Raw genomic sequence first — 21,790 nt, 5'->3', positions numbered from 1 at the left:
AGAGTTATCTCCCTTGCCATATTAATCAGCAAGCAGGATGAGATCCTGCTACAACTGAACTCAGTCAAATTTCAGGTGTTGCTTTAATCAACAAAAAAACATCCTGAAAAAAATAATATTGGGAACACCCTTGTGGAATAGATTTCAACTACCTTTCCACTTTTTTTCTGACTTTCAGTTCTTAAAACCAGGTGCACTCCTTCAGACTTGAGAAGTAATGACATATAGTTTCCTTAGATATTGTGACTGGTTCCTGGTCTGTGTTCATGGCTTATCTGCTGACTCGAGTCCCAGGTGTACCATTCTTTGGTGCTGAGATAACCATAGACTACAGTCTTCATTACGCACAGCCTGCAAACTGACACCTCACCTTGATCAAGTCCGGGTATTTTTAGCAGTGACTTCCGACTGAGACTGTTTTAGCTGGAATATGATCAGGTTTAACTTGACTGTAAATCTTCCATGAAACAGGGCCAGCGTTAGCAGGGCTTTATGCTGCTTTTAGTTGTATTATTGTAATTATCTGACCTGGAACACCAATACCATATTGGGAAGAGATTCTTTGCGTCATCACAACAAAATTACCTTAAGGTGGTCAGTGTAGAAACTGTTGGAAACACTGGGAAGGAAGAATTGCTTCATTGTGTAACTAATTTTATTTACCAGTATTAGCCAAAAATTATATTAAAAAACATTTCTAAGTTAAATTAAACTTAAGAAATAAAAATTATCTACCAAGCATATTTGAATGAAAATTGATTGAGTTATTCAACTTACAGATGTTTATGACTGGACAAATTGTTGTGATCTTTTATGAAGAAACTTGAAATGAGAAGCCATATTCTTAAAAAGACAAATAGATGAGCATTTTGAATTCTTTACCTAATAATCATATTGTCTAGCCCATGTCTAATAAAATATTCTCCTGCTACCTTCAAAGTTCAGGTCAGTCTAAATTATATGACATTTATTTGCAATTATTCAAACAAGAAATGTTTGAAATGTTGCAAAGCAGTAACCTTATTAAGTTATTTCTGAAATGTGTGTTGAAGCTTTAAAAGTCAAATGTAAGATTTCAAGGAGTTATTTCCCTGTGTGTACAATTTCTCTGTTGATATTTCAGATTTACGACCTAGACAACCATTTAGTGTCAGAAATGTCAACTGTTATAAATTCTTAATATTTGCTTGAAAGCTTCACTGTAGGAGCCATACTAGTCAAAACATTACATACTGCATGGAATTTCTCATGGTCTGGTGTTTGGATTTATTCCACATTTGCAAAATTTAGGTCAGCAGAACCATAAGTGATATTTGAAACGTACGTTATCAGGAATACCATCTGAGATACAGCATGGTAGGTGAGTATGATGGTGGAGTTCTTCTTTCTGTCTGCAAATTCTGAAACAACAATAGATCTGGAGACAGGTTACAGGCAGACTGATGAATGTTGGAAAATGTAGTCACACAGCGCTGACTGTTGTGTTAACCCACTGACAGATGCTCAGCTCCATGTAGTGTAAGCCGTTCAGGACAATGGAGTTGGACCAATTCCAGGTACATGATGTGTCGATCTGGGGGATTGACTTGTTTAGTGTAAGGTAATCTTGCCTGCACTTGCATACTTGCATGAAATACAGTGTATTGTATGACTGGAAAGAATGTGTCTTAACTTTCTGTTTTTGGCTCAGGTGAGTCTGTCTGGCTCTTGTATTCTTACACAGAGCTAGCGTGTTTTGATTGAGAAGTATCTCAACACTTTGTTTTTGGCTCTGGTGAGATGTTGTTTGGAAATGGAAGAGGGGAAAGTGGCTGTGTTCTGATGGGCAGTCTGTTTCGTGTCCTGTGTGAGTTGTAGGAGGTGTATATGGTTGATGTGTTTATAAAACACATGCTGTTAAGGTTGCTGACTGCCTGTAGCCCTCTCTGTCACTCTGAGGTAGCGGAGTTAAGGCACAGGTGGATCTTCATAAAGGTTCCACCAGGGGCTGGGTGGTCAGCTTGTATTGAGCTGTGATTTGTTGTTGTGTCCCCTGGGTACTGTCACACAAATTATTGTCTTTCATTGTTTTTCACCTCCATGACTTTGTGTGTTTGTTTATCTAAGTGGAGAACATCATCCTTGCTTCCTTTGATGTTTAATTTACATGTCTTCATATAACTGGAATAATCATAAACCCACCCACCCACTCACTCACTCACTCACTCACTCACTCACTCACTCACTCACTCACTCACTCACTCACTCACTCACTCACTCACTCACTCAGTGGAATAATCATGTACCCACCCACTCACTCACTCACTGGAATAATCATCTACCCACCCACTGATAGTTACATTATGAATGACATTCCCATGAGTGTTGGGTGTACCTGAAAAACAAAGGGTATAGGCATATACTTTCAGAGCCCTACAGTATAACATGTACTGTGTGAAAACTAGAAGTGCAGGGGTGTACGTACATCATGATGCTGTGAAGTATATGTATGGTGTAGGATGACTAACAGACATACACGGGATGCGGTGATTGTGTGTCCCAGTCCACCCACCTGTCAGTGGGTACCTCGATAGCATGAGAAAGCCGCAATGAACCAAGTGGCAGCAAGAGTTGTATATTCCCTAGCAAGTTGAGATTGGTAATACAATGTGATGCTGAGATTGACATCCAGTAATCAAGGAAAATATACTGTCGCCTTGAGCAAGCACTAGCTGCATTGCTATGTGCGCTATATAAATATCCTATAATAAAAATAATAAATACAAATGATGATGATGATGATGATGATGATGATGATGATGATGAATCACTGAAGATGATGTATCGATGATGATGATGATGATGATGATGATGATGATGATGATGATGGTGGTGGTGGTGATGATGGTGGTGGTGAGAATATATCGATGATGATGATGGTGGTGAGAATATATCGTTGATGATGATGATGATGGTGGTGAGAATATATCGATGATGATGATGATGATGATGATGATGATGATGATGATGATGATGATGGTGATGATGGTGGTGGTGAGAATATATCGATGATGATGATGGTGGTGAGAATATATCGTTGATGATGATGATGATGGTGGTGAGAATATATCGATGATGATGATGATGGTGATGAGAATATATCGTTGATGATGATGATGATGGTGGTGAGAATATATCGTTGATGATGATGATGAGAATATATCGTTGATGATGATGATGGTGGTGAGAATATATCGATGATGATGATGGTGGTGAGAATATATCGTTGATGATGATGGTGATGAGAATATATCGTTGATGATGATGATGGTGATGAGAATATATCGTTGATGATGATGATGATGGTGGTGAGAATATATCATTGATGATGATGATGGTGGTGAGAATTATATCGTTGATGATGATGATGGTGGTGAGAATATATCGTTGATGATGATGATGATGGTGGTGAGAATATATTGTTGATGATGATGATGGTGGTGAGAATTATATCGTTGATGATGATGTTGGTGGTGAGAATATGTCGTTGATCATGATGGTGGTGAGAATATATCGTTGATGATGATGATGGTGGTGAGAATATATCGTTGATGATGATGATGGTGGTGAGAATTATATCGTTGATGATGATGATGGTGGTGAGAATATATCGTTGATGATGATGGTGGTGAGAATATATCGTTGATGATGATGGTGGTGAGAATATATCGTTGATGATGATGGTGGTGAGAATATATCGTTGATGATGATGATGGTGGTGAGAATATATCGTTGATGATGATGGTGGTGAGAATATATCAATGATGATGATGATGGTGATGAGAATATATCGTTGATGATGATGATGATAGTGGTGAGAATATATCGTTGATGATGATGATGGTGGTGAGAATATATCGATGATGATGATGGTGGTGAGAATATATCGTTGATGATGATGATGGTGGTGAGAATATATCGATGATGATGATGGTGGTGGTGAGAATATATCGTTGATGATGATGATGGTGGTGAGAATATATCGATGATGATGATGGTGGTGAGAATATATCGATGATGATGATGATGGTAATGAGAATATATCGATGATGATGGTGATGAGAATATATCGTTGATAATGATGATGAAAGGCTGTCATTATGTGAACTATGTTTTGTTTGTGTTACAGGATGGATGACGACGACTACAAGACGGAGAGTGAGGTGGAGGCGGATAGCGACCATGAAGATGGTGAAGGTGACGCGGACCATGAGTACGGTGGCTGGATGACTCACGTGAGTACATTCTTGCACTTCAATCACACCATTGACCTTATCGTTGCAGAAGAGTACACGATTTACTGATGTATCATAATTTACACCTGATTGTACTTCCCCCAAGGCTATACATATATCATGTTTATCTGTCTATACAGTGTTATACATAACTCATGAAGCAGTCCATATGGGATTAGAATAAGCAAGACCTTTGATGTCAATATGCTATTACATGTGACATGGTGGTTAGATTGGACCACTGAAGCAGAAAACAGCAAACACTTTGTATTTCTAGTGTGGAGCATTCATTTTCTTTTCAGAGACACTGCTCAGCCTTATTAGATTTTGATAATACACACAAAGCCTTCAAGTGTATGCATGGCTCTTTGTTGTCAAGAGTCTGAAATTGTTTACAACACAAGTACATTAGATACATGCTGTGATATACGATCTGCCAGAAGCACTTGTAAAATCACCAGACTAAGCCAGAGATCAGTGCAGTCTCAGACTGTGTGATGACTTCATAAATATGATAAGTCACTGGCTTAGTCCTAGACTTAATGTAGACTGTAGAGGTGTAGTGATTCATTGAGTGATAGTGGCACAGCAGTTTCCATAGATGATAAAAGTATGAGAACATGATGTGAAATATCAACACGGAACTCTAACTAAATCATTTGTGATGAAATGAAAACAATGTGTTGAACACGAGTATGCTCATCTTTCATTTTATACAGTGATCAAATATCTGAGAAACCTGCAAACTGACCAAGTGTTTTGTCTTCTCGTCCGTTTGTACAATTTCATTATTTCCGATGGTTGTACCCAGTCTGTTTCCAGACATCCACTCAATATAAGTAAGTAAGTGAGTGAGTTAAGTTTTATGCTACACTCAGCAATATTCCAGCTATATGGCGGCGGTCTGTAAATAATCGTGTCTGGACCAGACAATCCTGTCAACAACATGAGCATCGATCTGTGCAATTGGGAACGGATGTGTGTCAACCAAGTCAGCAAGCCTGACCACCCGATTACATAAGTTGCCTCTTACCTGATTCAGTTTAATCATAGAATGACATTGATAAAAAAGCCAAAAAAATCCCTCAAAATACCTTCATGCACACATGCTAGGATTTAGCAGAGTGTATGCCTTTCCTACTGATGTTGTCATAAAATCTTGAAGGGTAGGACTATCTGTGTTGTTGAGTGGAAAGAACATCTGCTTGGGAAGGTGAAAGATGTTGTTCCATCCCCTTCCATGTCATACTAAAACACATTCAAGGCTGGTACTTGTTGTTACCTTGCCTGGTGTTGATAAAACTGGGACTGGTCTGTATCCGAGTTGGGCGATTGAATAGCATAACAGTTAAGGCGTTATATCATCACAGCTAGCATAGCAGTTAAGGCGTTATATAATCACAGCTAGCATAGCAGTTAAGGTGTTATCTCATCACGGCTAGCATAGCGGTTAAATTGTTATCTCAACACAGCTAGCATAGTGGTTAAGGTGTTATATCTCATCACGGCTAGCACAGCGGATAAGGTGTTACCTCATCACGGCTAGCATAGTGGTTAAGGTGTTATCTCATCAGGGCTAGCATAGCGGTTAAGGTGTTATCTCATCACGGCTAGCATAGCGATTAAGGTGTTATCTCATCATGGCTAGCATAGTGGTTAAGGTGTTATCTCATCACAGCTAGCATAACGATTAAGGTGTTATCTCATCGAGGCTAGCGTAGCAGTTAAGGTGTTATCTCATCATGACTAGCATAGCAGTTAAGGCGTTATCTCATCACGGCTAGCATAGCATAGTGTTATCTCATCACAGACACAGACACACAGAGAGACACATACACACAGAGACACAAATATACAGACACACACACACACACACACACACACACACACACACACACTGACACAGAGGCATGCACATTACTATGTTAAGCACAATAATTTTGAACTTGACATTAACCCCCTGTTGCCTCATCAAAATTCAGCCCCATAATGCTGGCATATTGTCTGAAGCTTCATAAAATATCTCTGTTTGCAACACTGAAGGTGTTGTCTGTTTAACACATCTTGGCAATGTATTCCAGCTGTACTCAACAATTTGTAACCTGGACTAGACAATCCACTGACTGATATCCTGAGCAAGGTGCCCCACAGTTGAAGAACGATGACACACAATTTGTTAAGGCACTCATCTCTCCAGCTAAACCTGTCCCCTTCTACACCCTCAGTAGGTTTCTGGGGGCCTGTTCTTACAAGGAATCCACTGAGATATGCTAGGTGTTTGAATCTGTTTCCCATGTTGCACCAAATTCTTCATCTATTGTCCGCCTTTTTCTATGGTTTCTCATTTTCAGTGTAAACCTTCTACTTCAAAAGCTTGGAGAACAAGATGTAACAATGTTCAACAAGAAACCATTTCCATAGCAACATACATTTGGCACCCACTTCAATGCTGGAACTGTTGTTAGGGGTATTTTTGAAATGTCTGCATATAATCAGTGTTTGTGATTAAAAATATTTGATGTTTTGCATGAAACTAAGTGTATACATTAAAGGAGCACTGGATTCTCATGGGCACAGTTCCAGGGTTGAAAATAGATGAAATGTTTGAGGGTATTGATGGGAGGGTTATCCCTTTTATATGATAAATATACATGTTTTTATTCATGAAGGTAGAAAGCAGATCCAAGGTTTTTAACACCATGCCCATGTACTGTGTTTTTGAAAGTGTTAAATATCCAAGACCAGCATCACTTTAGGCTTTCCACTCACATCAAGCTGACATGGCTGAATGTAACAGAAACGTGGTGGGGTTGAACCAAATCACTTACTCACTCACTGAAAAAAATTCTACATGTGGTTGCAGGTTTCAATACGATTAGTCTCGAGCTGACATTTACTTGTGTGTTTTACATTATGTCCATATTTTGAATCATGTCTGAACCTTCGAAATTATTTCTGCCTCTATGCAGTACCCCCCATTACCAGCCTCGTGGTTGTATGTAGACATACCTTCCTGTGATTAAAGCTGATACCTTGATTAAACATCAGAGACTGAAGTGTAAATACCTGTAGAAAGTGGTGTTTAACTGATTGTAGGTGGGATGGTGGCAGGACTGCATCAGTGTGGGTGTAAGAAGAAACAATCAGACACAACCTTCAAAATTCATGCTGCCCTGCAAGCATGTGACTCCTGAAATGTACTGAGGACAAGTCAGTATCCCATTTTCCTCCTCACTCACTAGGATGATTATTATTCCAGTCTAGTTCTCAAGGTTTTGTCAGAAACTGAATAAAACTGACCAAAACGGAAACAAATTTGCCTGTTTCAAGTTGAAGACTTGTGAAATGAGGTTTCCTACAGGTACTCTTACTGACTCACCCACCACCCACTCACTCATTCACTCATGCATGCACTCATTCACCCACCCACGCACCCACTCACTCATTCACTTTTTTGCCTGGTCCATTCTTCATTCTTCTGCCTGATGTGTTCCAGCTGTGATATTGATGAAGGCAGGACTCAGAAATATTTGATTACTAACACTCATTATGATACCCTGCACCTCATCATCTCTGCATAACAGTAGGAAGCGATGTTGGGAGTCGATTTCACATGACAATCAAAACCCAGCCCCATAGTGCCACATGAATACAGAGGCTGGGGGTATTTCCTGGTGTTCTGGCTGTGTTTATGATAATTAGTTCTCCGGCTAATGGAGAAGACTACAGTGGGGAAAGAAGTGTATTCTGACATTCCTAGCTTTTCACATTAAGTGACAGTGTTCTGTTAATTCACTGTGTGTATGTATAGATGGAGGTGTTTCTTACACAAATATGGCATCAAATTGCAAAGACTTTGACTGTCATGTATGTCACATATTATTTTACCTTCTTGTCAAAATATTGACGTTGATGGCAAAGTCTGAAGATTTGTAGATGAACAATTTTTTTAGGAAAAAGGAAGTTTAATATTTAGTCATGACATGGTTTGAACATGTGGGTGGATGGGTTATGGAATTGATCTACAACAGTTGGCATTTCTTGGTAGCAACATTTGGCCAAATTTCAGACAGACGTAAATGAAAAATCAAATTCACTTGATCATTTTGATAATAACACTGCCATTCTTGATGTAAATTTAGTTAAGAAGGAAATATTGGTTCCAGTGAGGTTGTAGCAAGGCAGTTACAGGATTGGCCGAGAGGAAGTACGTTCCTGTTCCTGTTCGCTGACATCATTCACACTTGGCTGACTTCCTTGCCCACTCGTAACAGTCACATGTTTGTATTGCCAATATCAAACTCAGTTCTGTGTTGAATTTTATGCTTCAGACTTATGATATTTTCCTTTTTTATGTCAAGTAACATGTTTATGTGATTCAGTGGTCCGACTTTAGTAACATTAGCTGAAGTACCACTTACAGCAGTGAGAAAAAATGTTAGTGTTTTCTGGCAGCAAAACTTTGATTTCTGATGTGTAATGATCTTAGTGTTTTCGATCTGAAAGAATAACATATCATTGTGGCAGAAGGAAACTGTTTTCATTCCAGCAATATAATGTTGATTACACTTAGTTGATTCTGCACTAGTGCTCGATATCATGAGCCTCATGCACAATTGCTACAAAACAATGTGGTCATAGGTGTTTGCCTTCAGTGAAGGTTAATGTGTTAGACTTAAGAGTACTATATTAGAAACAAGGCATAAATTACTTTCCTAATGTTTTTACCCAATGTGGAAAGAGCACGCTAGTTTGGTTTTTTATATACATGTACACACATTGCACAGTACTGTTGCTGGATAAACATTGTATGTGTAGGGGAAGGTATTTGCACAAGTTTGTAGCATGTATCTTTGACTGTGAGTTTACCATTTTGCAGCAATGTTGTGTCCATATCATTGTAGAATGTAACAACAAATCTATTTTAACACTAGTGTTTTCTAGGTCATTTAAAAAAAAAAGGGTCAAATAGAAAAAAACATTGTTCCTGATTATACATTATGACTTGACCTTCATTTTCTCTTGTAGGGTTCAGTTAAGAAGTGAGCATTTTATACATTCTTAAGGGGATGGGCTGGTAAATTTTATGGTTAAACAGTTTACTCATTTCAGTCTGGGTTTGATTCCCCACATAAACAACTTGTGTTGAGCCTGTGTCTGTCCAACAGCCATGATATAGGAGGAATACTGGCAAAATCAGCTTACATCACTGTATTCTAGCTGTTGGGTAGGAGATGAAGAAAGTGTTGATTTGAAGACAGTATTTCATGTCAAACTTTATGACAATAAAATAATTCCCAGAGAGGAAAAACAGTTCTTTGCAGGAAATCCAGTTTTTATTGTGGTGCAATAATAGAGATTAATCCTGAATAGCCATTCCCTCAGTGAGATTATTGTTTTTGATATTTCCCCATAATATTGTACAATTTGTCTTGCACATGTCCTGCAAAAGTGTTTTCGTAAATGGTCTTGTAAAAAATGTAAACATCGCATGATTCCCATTGATCGTTAGTTTCTGGCAAAAATTTTGCTGAGTTAGTTAATAATAAAAATCCAAACTTATCATTAATCATTGCGGATAACAAGCCACCAAATGGTGGCCTGACATGGATGTTAGACTTCAAGTGACATCCTCCATATTGTCTGACAATTTGCCAGAAGATGCCACAGTGATTTACAGTCCGCTATAGTGGATGTTAACCTCAGTCACGTGCCAGCCTCTTTCTGGATCCTGCTTATGATAAAACATTAGTTACAACCTTGGTTGCAGGTGGTCGGTTCATTTAAGGGCAGGCGATAACAAAGATGGTGCAAAGATCAAGATTTACTTCGGAAATCTATCAAGGGAATTGATTTTGACAGAAAAAATTGGTAAATTATGTTTCATCTGTCTGTGTTGTATTATTTTATCTGAATTTTATGGCAGTCTATGGGATGAATTGTGAATAAATGGTGTAGTTGTCGAGGTTTGTTGGCTCCATGGACTCATTGGCCACAGTCCAACCATTTTTAACTAATCAGTAGGTGTTTGGAATTCGTAGGCGTAACTTGATTAGGATTTTGTCTACATGAACCTTGTAGCTTATTGAACTAATCTGATACCATCCAGGTCTGGACCAGACAAACCATTGGATAATGTTTGAACACTGGTTCATATCAGATGTGGGTCCAAAGATGGATCCATTACAGTACATTAGGATCAGTTGATAAGCATTATAAATATCTTAGGCTTGTCAAGGACATTTTTACATTTATTAATCTTCTTGATGTTTTTGAGCTTGGCAAACATGAGGATGAGATGCTTCAACTATTAAAGTTTGTGAACAGTAGTAATCAGTATCTTAGATGTGAAAAGGTAAGCTGCCCAGCTTTGGTGGCAGGATGATTGATAGTCTAAGTAAACTTATCCTCAGTGCTTTTTGTTACACTCCACCACCGAGTCTAACGAAACCTTATTAGAGGTTGCAGCAGATAACCTTTGAGATTGACCAATCAGAACACAGCTTACCATATCGCGAAAGTGGACATTCACACATACCTTTTGAACTTTTTATCTCGAAAAGGTTCGTACCCGAACGATTCTGAATGCTATTTAGCGTACGTTCGCTTCCGGGTGATGCACACAGTGCACGTTACAACCATGACAACGGTGAGTAAACAGTCCCTGAAAATGGTGTTTGGGGCAATATTCAAGGATGTCATTTTGCAGAAATATTGGCTAATGGTAACCATGTCAACAGAATACCCCAATGCGTATATACAGCTGGTCAAATAACTGTCTTATATACAGATTTTTGTTTGTGGAGAAATCTGTGTCGGTAACCTGTATATTTTGAAAGTCCCTCCGATCCCTAAATAGTAGCTGTTGTTTGATTGGTTAAATCTATTTAACCCTCTTGTGTTTGATTGGATGGTTATAAGTCGCTCAAAGGTTACCTGACGTGACCTTCAACTAGGTTTTGTTAGACTCAGTGGTTGAGTGTAACGAAATACACTGAGACTAAGTTTACTGAGACTGGATGATTGGTGATTGATGATGTGGGATTGTGATGTCATACACCTAGTGATGTCACAATCGACTGTATAGCATGTCAAGTAAACAATGTCTCTGTTTGGGATGGTAAATATAACAGTCACTTCATAAAAAATATATCTCCTGTTAGCATTCTTGATTTTAGATATGTGTCTAACAAATTATTTTTGTTGGTAGTAACATACCATTTTATTCATATGTGATATATTTTGGGAAAGTTAGTCTCAAACATACCTGATGATCACAGTATTTTCTATTTGATTCCCTTCTAATTTTTGAACTGACAAAGAAAATATGTATATGTCTGGTTTTTTTTATAAATCTTTAATATGTAAATGTGTGTCACTTTAATCCTAGTTTTAAATTGATTTCTTAGGACCTTGTTTTTTTGTTTTTTTTAACAAGGAGATATTAATCTGCAAATAATTCCACCAAGCAAGAGGTGTTGCATCCTGTGTGAAAGACATACACTTTGTTCAAACCCCATGTCTGAGTCCATAAACTTCAGCACTGAAGTCAAATGGCTGCATCAATGTCTGTAGTTGAATACAATCTCTGTCGTCTCCTCTGTTTCTTTGGAGGAGTATTTCTCACGGCTGAGACTCAGACACATACATCTTCGTCTTCATGTTTCCATTGGACATTCAATCAGCTTTCAGACATTTACTGCTTGTTCTGTTCCATCACAAAGATTTATTTCTGTTTAAAAAAATGTATGTGAAACTGTAGGAAAGGGGGCTTCAAATCAATGCATTTATTTATTTTCAGACATATATACATGTAAGTCAGCTTCAAATTGTTTATAGTGATGGTTGTTTGATGGCGACTCAACAAATGATTTTACAGCAGCTTTGTTGAGATGATAGCAAACCAGTGACAGATATTGTGAGCAAGAATCCACAGTGTTGCCATGGAGATCATTAAACCAAGTCATCTCCTTCTTTGATGGGCATTTTAGAAGTTGATTTGATGAAGAATGATGATAATTTTATGGCTATACAACTTCTGATTTCTGTGAAAGGAGGCATGCTTAATGATGACTTTCTCGACGCCGACATTAAAATCTATGTCGAAATGTCGCCTTTCGCAGAATAAAAGAGTTGCATATCCATGAAATATGGGGTAGCCTAGTGGTTAAAGTGATTGCTTGACCAGGGTTCAGATCCCACATGGGTACAATTTATTAATGTGAAACCCCTGCTTATTATTGGAATATTGTTACAAACAGTGTTTAAACAACACAGTAATCTTTCATTCTGAACTAGGTACTGTTTGTGGTATGGTCTGAAGTTAATCCATCATGTAATGAACGTTAGTGCGTTTGGGTTAAGTGCCAACAGTTAACAGTATTTAGCATCAGTGCATCTTAATGTATGACGTATGCCTGAAGTGATGCAGATCTCAGATATTCACAACTTAAATCCCATGAATATGGTGCTAGACCTAGGAGCAGTCAGTGCAAACTGGGATTTGAACCTTGTAGGTTCTTGCAACCTTAAGGACACAACGCTGCTCACCAAATTTTGCATCTTGGACAAGTGGGCTATTTGTGTCCCGTACTGTGCAGAGTTTAGTCATTTGTTGAAATTGTGAAAGCTGAGATTCCTGTTTGATTAGTTCCTTAAGCGCTAAACCTCCTAATCCACCGTAACACCATTATCGGGCTCTCTTGAACTAAAACTATGAATCCAGACTCTGTTACAAACCCTGGCTATTTCGTCTGATGCTCCTCTGCCCCAAAGATGAATCCTTCTGCCAACTGAAGGCGTTGAAAACAAAGCCCTACTGACACAGATCTTCCTATCTGCTGTGTACTCCTCCATCTTGTGGGAGACTGGCTCCTACATATATATATCCAAAGGAATTTGATTACAGTTTATTTTTGAAGTGAACTTGTTGGCCAGTGAGCTAGGCCCAGGGGTTTAGCTGGGAATGTACTCCTGTAGACTGTGGAATGCTTGGCTGAATTGTCTGAGGGTCTGTGATATATGTGTTGTGTATTCCCTGTGTAAATACTGACAATTCCCTGATTCAGTGCCAGACATCTGTGGTTTACATAAGTATTTCAGGATGATTAAATTTGGTTGAAATTACGGTCATTGATTAGGGGGGAAGCTTAATGATCAACTGTTGGGACTTTTTATGGGAGCTTCTTCCATGATACTGTACAAAGACTGGACTATTCGCATTAAATAAAATTAGTGGTCTCAAAACCAGATTAAGTAATAAAAATAGGTATGTAACTAGTTATAGTACTGGAAAATGAAGCCAGAATATGAAATTTTATCCTCTTTCACAAAGTGTGCAAAATAAAAGTGACACATTTCTTTTGTAAGTCATGAAAAATCTCTGCCCGAAAATTGTGCTTTGTATCATGATCAGTGTTAATATATCAAACTATGATGATACCAGGTGTTAGTTAGTGTTTTCTGCTGAACCTATCAGAAACACATGCATGGGAAAGTCAATTTTTATGTGAAGAAAAACAACACTGGTCTGTATGATGCTGAAATTGAAGGAGGAGCTAAAAAGTAGGTCATGCTTATAGAATGATGTCTTGTAAGAGATGCATGCCAACTCACACCCTCACTCAGTGCAGTTTTCGTCATGTCTGATGTAGACTACCATCATCTCTTTCTGATGATATATTGCTTATACCACCCCACTCTATGTATCCATTATCTTTGTTATTACATTGCTGTTCATTACAGCCATATATTGCACAAAACCTTTGTCTCATGAATGGTAAATTGAGCAAGAATCTTTCCATCAGGAAGGCTATAAATATAATCACAATCAGAGAAATAAGCAGACAAATATATTTTCTCTCAACTGTTCACATCAAAACCATGTGGAGTATATGAGATAATGGGTAGTGAAGGAGTCCACTTGGTTGTGTATTACTGGAAGAGAGTTCCAATCATAGATTCTGATGATGTCAATAAATCAGAACTCTGCCTTGAATGGGGAAGCAGCATCTGAGACATTCAAGAGGAAGGCGCTATATTGAGGTAAACATGTTATAATGAGGTACCATTATCAGCATGGCTGCATCATGGTGCCAGTGAGATAGCACTCCTGTATCCTGTCAGAGCTCACACATGGAGGTGAAATGGAGGGCTAAGGCAGACGACAATCTGTGGCTTTTTGAAACTTTTAAGAAACATAAGAATTTTCGAAGGATATAAGGCAACATTCTGAAGGAGAAATGTAAGTACTGATGTTGATTTCAAGAAAAGTTTAAGAGTGTCCTTAACGCTTGTTAAAGTTTTGAAGTTTTGAAGTTATTCGTTCATGTTTTGAGAGGACATGGCTTTGTTGATCTCTGGGTCATGGGGCACTGTAGTTAAGTTTGCTGCTTATGAAGTTAGGATATAATTTGCTTTATTATGCACATGTGACATAGTTCATGCACATAAGATGGATGTGGTGACTTACTTCTGAAATTTTTATTAATCTCCGTGAAGTCATAATCAGCTTGCCAGTCAGTTAGTAGGGTACAAAATATCACTGTCAGTATCATACTATCCTAAAAAATTGTTCCAATTTGTTCAGCAGATAATTATGAAGTATCAAGTTTTACATAATCTACATTCAGCACATTGCCCCAATTGAAGGAAATTGAAACTTCTACTGTAATCACCAATGCATGAATAATTGGATATGAAGAGCCACTTTCACCCTTTATGCTGAAGAGTTACTGATTAAAGGGAAGTCATTAGGTACTCAGTGAGCTAATTGATCACAAACTTCCACACCTTGGATGACTTGGATCTTGATATCTCGATAGAACAGGAAGATGACATGTTGAAGTAATGTAACCATTGATGCTGTGATTCTGTTAACTTTGAACCCAGGCAACTTATTTCTTGATCTTGTGCACTGCCATGCCGTGCCGTACCTTGACACATTGACGATAGTGATATGAAAGAATGAGCTTATATGACAGATAGATCTTTGTAATGTGGAAGAATTGTATGGAATGACAGAATATCTAAAGTTATAGAAAATCAGGATATCCTTAACTTCTGCTGAGTAGTATATGTTTTGTACATTGAACGCATATTGACAGGAGGAGTACAACACTTGATCTGATCTCAGTTGTTGGACAGTTCATTAAACAGCGCTGTAAATGTCAGACTGTTTACCATTCATAGTGAGACCAAACAACATAATTGAGATTATAGACATTAACATTGATTTGTGTTGGTGAGTGAGTGAGTGAGAGTGAGTGAGTGAGTGACATAAAGCGAGTTTTGTGCCACTCGGAACAGTTTTGTGGTTATGCCATTATCCAGGCCCTGTACACTTAACATGCAAGTGAACTGGTGCATTCAAACCATGATCACAAATCTTGGTTTCAAACTCATGATCATAGCCAGAATGACAGTATTCAGCACAGTAACTTTTAGCACATCAGATAACATGTGATTGACCCAACCATACAAAATGATCTGATGCATCGCGTAATGATATTCAGACAAAAAATATGAATCTAATGTTTTAGGGTCATAATCACCAAATAGTGTAAGGGAATGACTTGCTGCTGTCTACACACTACACTGACATTCCAGCCTGCTGAGAAATGTGAAATTCCTCATTCCTACCACGTTTGTTATCTAAATCTCCCAGCCTCTGCAGCAAGACTGCATGTACACTCAGCTTCCACAAAAAGTATGGTTGCCTCTGAAGTCTTGCGTCCTAATGGCTTTGTAGACGTCTTTCTAGCTGCTGTTTTGGCCATATCGGCATTGACACACCAGTTGTGAGATCTGGTGCTTCAGCTTGCACTGGTAGATAGTATTACTTACTGCTCCCACAGATGTGAGCTGGTAGTGTTGCACCTGTTCCAAAAGAGTTGTTCGAAGATGGAGGGATGGATTGATGATATACGATGTGCAACTTCTGTTCAGAAACTTGGAGCCATGAACAATTTTAAAAATGTGTTTGTAATTTAACATATTTGTTTACAGGCTTTGGAGTCATATTTGGTAAAGTCCATATTTCCGAGGTGAAACCTGAGCAACATAATGTTACATGTAATAGAGTGATGGTTGCATACGTCTAGCAGTTGTTTTCTTATCACAAACTGGTTGTGTGGTTGTCTTGAACATGAAACAATGTTTTTCCTGATATCAATTTGTGCTCTTGTTTCTGGTGAAAGTAGGGAGTTGTGTTCATGGGCGACTTTGTTTTTAACTGCATTTCCTTTATAGCTTGAGGAACCTAAAGAAATCCATCTTAGACAGTAATAATGTTGTAGAACCCCTAGACTTGCGCACATGTTACGTAGGAAACAATCAATGGTTTAAAGGATAATTTATAAGAAAAATAACAGGCATGGGTCCTTATCTAGACTTGCTTCCTTGAATGATAGAGTTGATATATATCTATGGGCGCAGCATTCAGTACAGCCTGGCAGTAAAGCCGTAAATACCCTTGCTCTTAGGTTTGGTTTGTTTGTTGTTTTACGCCTCACAATATTCCAATATTTCTGCTATTTGATGATGATCTGTAAATAATCAAGTGTGGACCAGACAATACAGTGATCAACAGCTTGAGGGTTTCGATGACATCAGACAAGCAAATAACCTGACCAAGGACACCCCACCCCCCAATCCTGTTAGTCACTTCTTACAACAGATGGAATGCTGAAGTTCAGTTCTAATGTGGATCTATGCATGCCCCATGATCTTAGAAAGGGCAAGTGCTAGACTAATGCTTAGTGTTTTAAAAAGTGTGTTCTTGATCCAAGGAATCAGCTATATTTCATTTGCAAAGGAGCCTCACTTTGGTAGGAACCTCCTGAACCTGTAGCAAATCAACGTTTGCCTTTTCAGAGCTATAGAATTTCAGTAAAGGTATGGGCAGAAGGTAAAGTAATGTGGTTCAAGGACTGTGAGACAGACTAGAGACAGCTGTTGAAGAATGTTTGACAAAGTTGGAATCTAATTGAGGCAAGACTAGGATTCAGACAACATTATTTTATTCTGCTCTGTCTGAAGGATGAAGACCTGCAGAGGTAATTGTGGTGCAACAGATGACTGGGCTAGGTAGCTCCCATTACATATAAAACAGTTTGTCATTGCTTTACTGAGTGGTTTCCCAGTGCAAGCAGGTACCCAGTAATCCTTGTTTGTTGGAAAAGCTGAATCCGTAGAGCAAACACAGAAATCTTGAATGTCTGTTTTACTTTAGTTTTTTCCTACCTATTAACTTTACCCAAAGAAATCAATGATAATATGACTGTCCCCAAAATTAGTTCCATTGATGAATGAATATGAGTTTGAGCACAAGAATAATTAATCTGTAGCATCAGCGTTCTGTTAAAGCAGATCATGTTTACACAAGAAATACTCTTTATTAGACAGGTCATCCAAAGTTTGTTTAAATTTGTCTGTTTGAGCTACAATAGCCTATGGAAATTGCATGCATCTGGAGAAAGAAAATTAACCAACCAGATCTTAAACAATATGGAGCCAATATAAACAAACTAGAGCAGAAACATTCACCCTGTTGGACCCCTGTCAAGAGCTCAGAGGACAGGACCCAAACCTTGGCACTGTTTTGACACATTGTTGCTTCTCAGTGAGTGCATCCAGGGGTGTAATATGAAACTGTTATTCCCCCTTTTCTTGTCATGTTGTTTCATAAAGATCCTTGGAACACAGTAGAGGCAGTAGTGAACCCTGCCATCATGTCTCTGACACTAGTCAATTCACTTTGATACTGATTTTGTATATATGTGAACAAATTATGTTCATTCATTAAGATGCTTTACATGAGAAATATTGTATTTTTTATTATAAATACATGTTCAAAGTGTTATATAAAACTGAATGTAAAATTACTAACAATAACAACAAAAAGGACAATAGTTATTGCCCATAATGACATTTAGTGACATTCCACTTACACAGAAAAACTATGAAGTGAATGTAATTATATGCATCATACATGGAAAATATATGCTGTACATACTGTTGGTAAGGTACAAGAGGTTATTATCAAGGGCCCCATTCCACAAAGTGATCATAGCCCTAACGTGATTGTGACTCTAACATAGGCTTACTTTAACATAGACTTATGACTGTCATTGTGCTATGATCGCTTTCAACAATGGTGCCCAGGATATCAGGTACAAACTGAATATGGCCTTGCGTATGCCCAGATGTCTTCAGCTAGCATGGGGACTCTAACTATAGGATATGGAAGGAGGAAAACAGCAGGGTATGACTGAAGTGATTTGTCTGCTGCCTGCTTCTTACAGGTGTAGGATTACGTTTTGTTTGGGGATATTAGCCTCAGACTCTGAAGCTACGACACAAGCGGTACATGGTTTCCATGCATGGTTTACAGAGTTACCTGCCTTGCCGAAAAAGGCTCGCAGAAAAAAATTGAATATGCACACAATTAGGCTCGATTCTAAACTTTTCCATATGTTAGCTTTGGCTTCAGTCAGTTTGTGTGAAGACAAAATATGTTTTTCAAAGCATGAAATGATGGCATTTCAAAGGAACTAAATGCATGAAAAATGATCTCTCCTGATGACCCATGACAGATAGTTTGTTTTGACCCTAAGCTGTCTAAGTGTATCGGGAAAGCTACACATTTCCTTTAGTATGAACTAGCAGGAATTTATAAAATATCAGTTATTGAAAATTCTGTTTTGTATTGATATTTGTAGCTGAAAGACACTCAATTTTGATTGTTAATTGCCATTCTTACAAAAAAAACCTCCAGAAACTAAAATCTGTTTTCCTATTCTTCCATTTGTAATTGTTTGATGGTGAAAGTTGTTTCGAGCAGTTACATGCTGTCCACTACTGGATGAATGAATGTACCATGATTTTGTTTAACTTTTAATCCAATATCTGCGGCATCTAGCATATTGTACACATGAAGGGTCGGTGGGTGGGTTATGGACATTTCATAAAGGTACATGGAGGTTCAGGATATGTGAAAATAGAGAAGAGATGTTCTTTTGCTATTTTTCACATTTGTATAGGAGGTTCTTGGAAAAATAAGTAATTTGTTATATAGTGTTTGTTTATTATCTTTCTATTGGCAACTAGGGACAAGTCTCTTGCTCATGCAGCAACACCTTGCATTATTACCTATTATGAAATCTGACATAGAAAGTGACAGACTTTGATGTAAGCAGCCCCCAAAACTGTTATCAACCAATACTGACATAGAATAGAAGTCCACTTTCTGTATAATACTGAGAAAGTGTATTGATGGTAAAATGCATAAAAGCTTGACAGACACAATTGTATCATGTTGATTTAATAGGACATTAATGTTTGTTAACTTAATGTGAATCAATACCTTCTTCCTGTAGCTACACATGGCACCGTGTTTACCAGATTGTTCATGGTTATTTACAACTTCATCTACATATAGAATTCCTCTTTGTAGCAGAAATTCCATCTTCCATATGTGCGTTATATATGGTCAAGTCTGTCAAGAAATGACCAAGGGTGTGCCTTGAGTTATGAGTTTCTGTAGATTGATTTCCCATTTATAAAGATGACCTAGTTCTTTAATGTTCATGTACATCGACGTATTTTCCATCAAATTAAAAAGTGAATACTATGACCTCGCTGAATCTGATCAACAAATGTGATATTGATGATGAGATTAAAAAAGGTCAAGGTAAATGAATCAAGTGAGAAATATTAAAAAAACAGTTTCTGAAGTTCCTTTGCAAAGGCATTTTTTAAAACCTAGGGTCAGTTTTTGAGTTATTTTTTTTATGCTTCACTTGAGAATGGTTTTGTATGGGAGTGAACCCCAAAAGCCTCACTCACCCACCCATTCACCCACCCACCCACTCATTCATCAGGTTGACAAGTATCCAGGAACAGACAAGCATTTGTTATCTGCCAGATTGTGAGAAACCGTGATGTGAAATATTGTTGACATTTCGTCAGAGATAATGGCCTTACATAGTTAAATCTCCTAAGTGCCAAGCATCAGGCAGGGTAAAAACAAGTCCCGTAATATAACTGTAGGTATGATGCTTCAGGCAAATGTTCCATCCACTGCAGCATATAGGTATGGTCTGTCAGGAAGGGAGCGAGTGGTGAAGTGCCTTGTCTAGATGTCTGCACTAGCACCATCCTCCTTCCATCAGATAACTAACTAACACTTGGGGGGGTGACACTTTGTTTTGTTGGAGTGGCAGCACGTATATGCTGTTAATTGGTTTCCTGCCTAGTGTTTAGGAAAGCAGTATTTCAAACACAGCATGAGATAAGAGGTAACAAACTTACACCAGTAAGTCAAAAGTTTATTTTTGTTCTGGATTTGTCTCTTAGGGCAGTTGTTTATTATTTTAAATGAAATTATTTTAAGGTAAAAATGTGTATTTATATCTACTGTTTGTGGTGATGTTTACATTTTAAGGTTGGGACAGGACAGAACTAGATTCATCACAGAATACAAAACTTGACGTCTTCATTACCCTGTGTCATGCAAAATTGATTTGAAACAAAAAACCTAGAATTGTGTTTTTTACGAGTACACTGATACATGGAGTCATATATTACCAGCTAGGAGCATTAAAGAGTATTTTTAGCCACAGTTATACGTCACTAGAACAAGATATACAAGTGATATTCATTATGTTTACTTTGACTTTTTTATATTCCTGAATGCCTCAAAAACATACAAGGTAATTTCTTTTGTACCATGTTTCAAAACAAGATAGGGATATACTTCCCCGGATGTTATTAATAACGTGATGTTAGCGGCTGTGATGGTTCTCCTTCATCTTAACATTACACCATTGCTTCAGGTCTGGCTGGATTCAGACTGTCTACTCAGGAAATCCAATCAGAAGTGATTACCATCAAATTCCTGAATAGGTGGAATGTGGAGGGGATGATATACAAGCACTGAGGTGTTCACTGAGGAGGGAGGCGGAGGGACATGATTGGTGGGGGAGGGGCTAGCGGGGAGGGGCTGGGGGTCTGCGTAGGGGATGGGCAGGGTGTTGGGCTGCATCTTCAGATGTGGAAGAAGAGTGAAGGTGTTAGGTGTAGGAAGGGTGGAACAGTTTTAGAGAGTGCTTGATAAGATATGGAGGGTTGTGGTTGGAGGGGGTAGTGGTGGTGGTCCTTTTTATGTTGGGATGGACAGGTTTTGGAAGGGTGTGAAAATGTTACAGGGTAAGACTTGAAAAGGGTGGAAGGATGCGCTGTGGTTGTTTGTTGTTGAATGTCAAAGACAGCAGTATTCCAATTTTATAACAGTGGTTTGTAAATAATGAAGTCTGGACCAGACCATCCAGTGATCAACAGCATGAGCATTCTTCTATGCAATTGGGATATGATGACATATGTCATCCAAATCAGCAAGGGTGACTGCACAATTTTGTTAGTCACATTTGACGACTAGTATGTGTTATGGAAGAGCGATTCTAATATGGATCTTTGGGATGAAGGGAGGTAGACGGTAGCTAGGTGGGAATGGAAAG

The 21,790-nt window shown here is 38.3% G+C and overlaps 1 protein-coding gene across 2 annotated transcripts in view; it reads left to right on the top strand.

The window, feature by feature from the left end:
• LOC137256179 (ras-associated and pleckstrin homology domains-containing protein 1-like) overlaps nucleotides 1-21,790 on the top strand; it is a 177,669-nt gene that overhangs the window by 77,107 nt on the left and 78,772 nt on the right. For both annotated transcript variants that reach the window (XM_067793886.1, XM_067793887.1), the window contains exon 2: nucleotides 4,169-4,274. In XM_067793886.1, coding sequence (XP_067649987.1) covers nucleotides 4,169-4,274 — 106 coding nt within the window. The remainder of the gene's footprint in view (nucleotides 1-4,168; nucleotides 4,275-21,790) is intronic.

Source organism: Haliotis asinina, chromosome 11, assembly GCF_037392515.1.
Source record: "Haliotis asinina isolate JCU_RB_2024 chromosome 11, JCU_Hal_asi_v2, whole genome shotgun sequence".
NCBI classification, from domain to species: domain Eukaryota; kingdom Metazoa; phylum Mollusca; class Gastropoda; order Lepetellida; family Haliotidae; genus Haliotis; species Haliotis asinina.
Note: the sequence above shows the minus strand (reverse complement) of the source record. Positions and strands in the feature narration are given on the sequence as shown.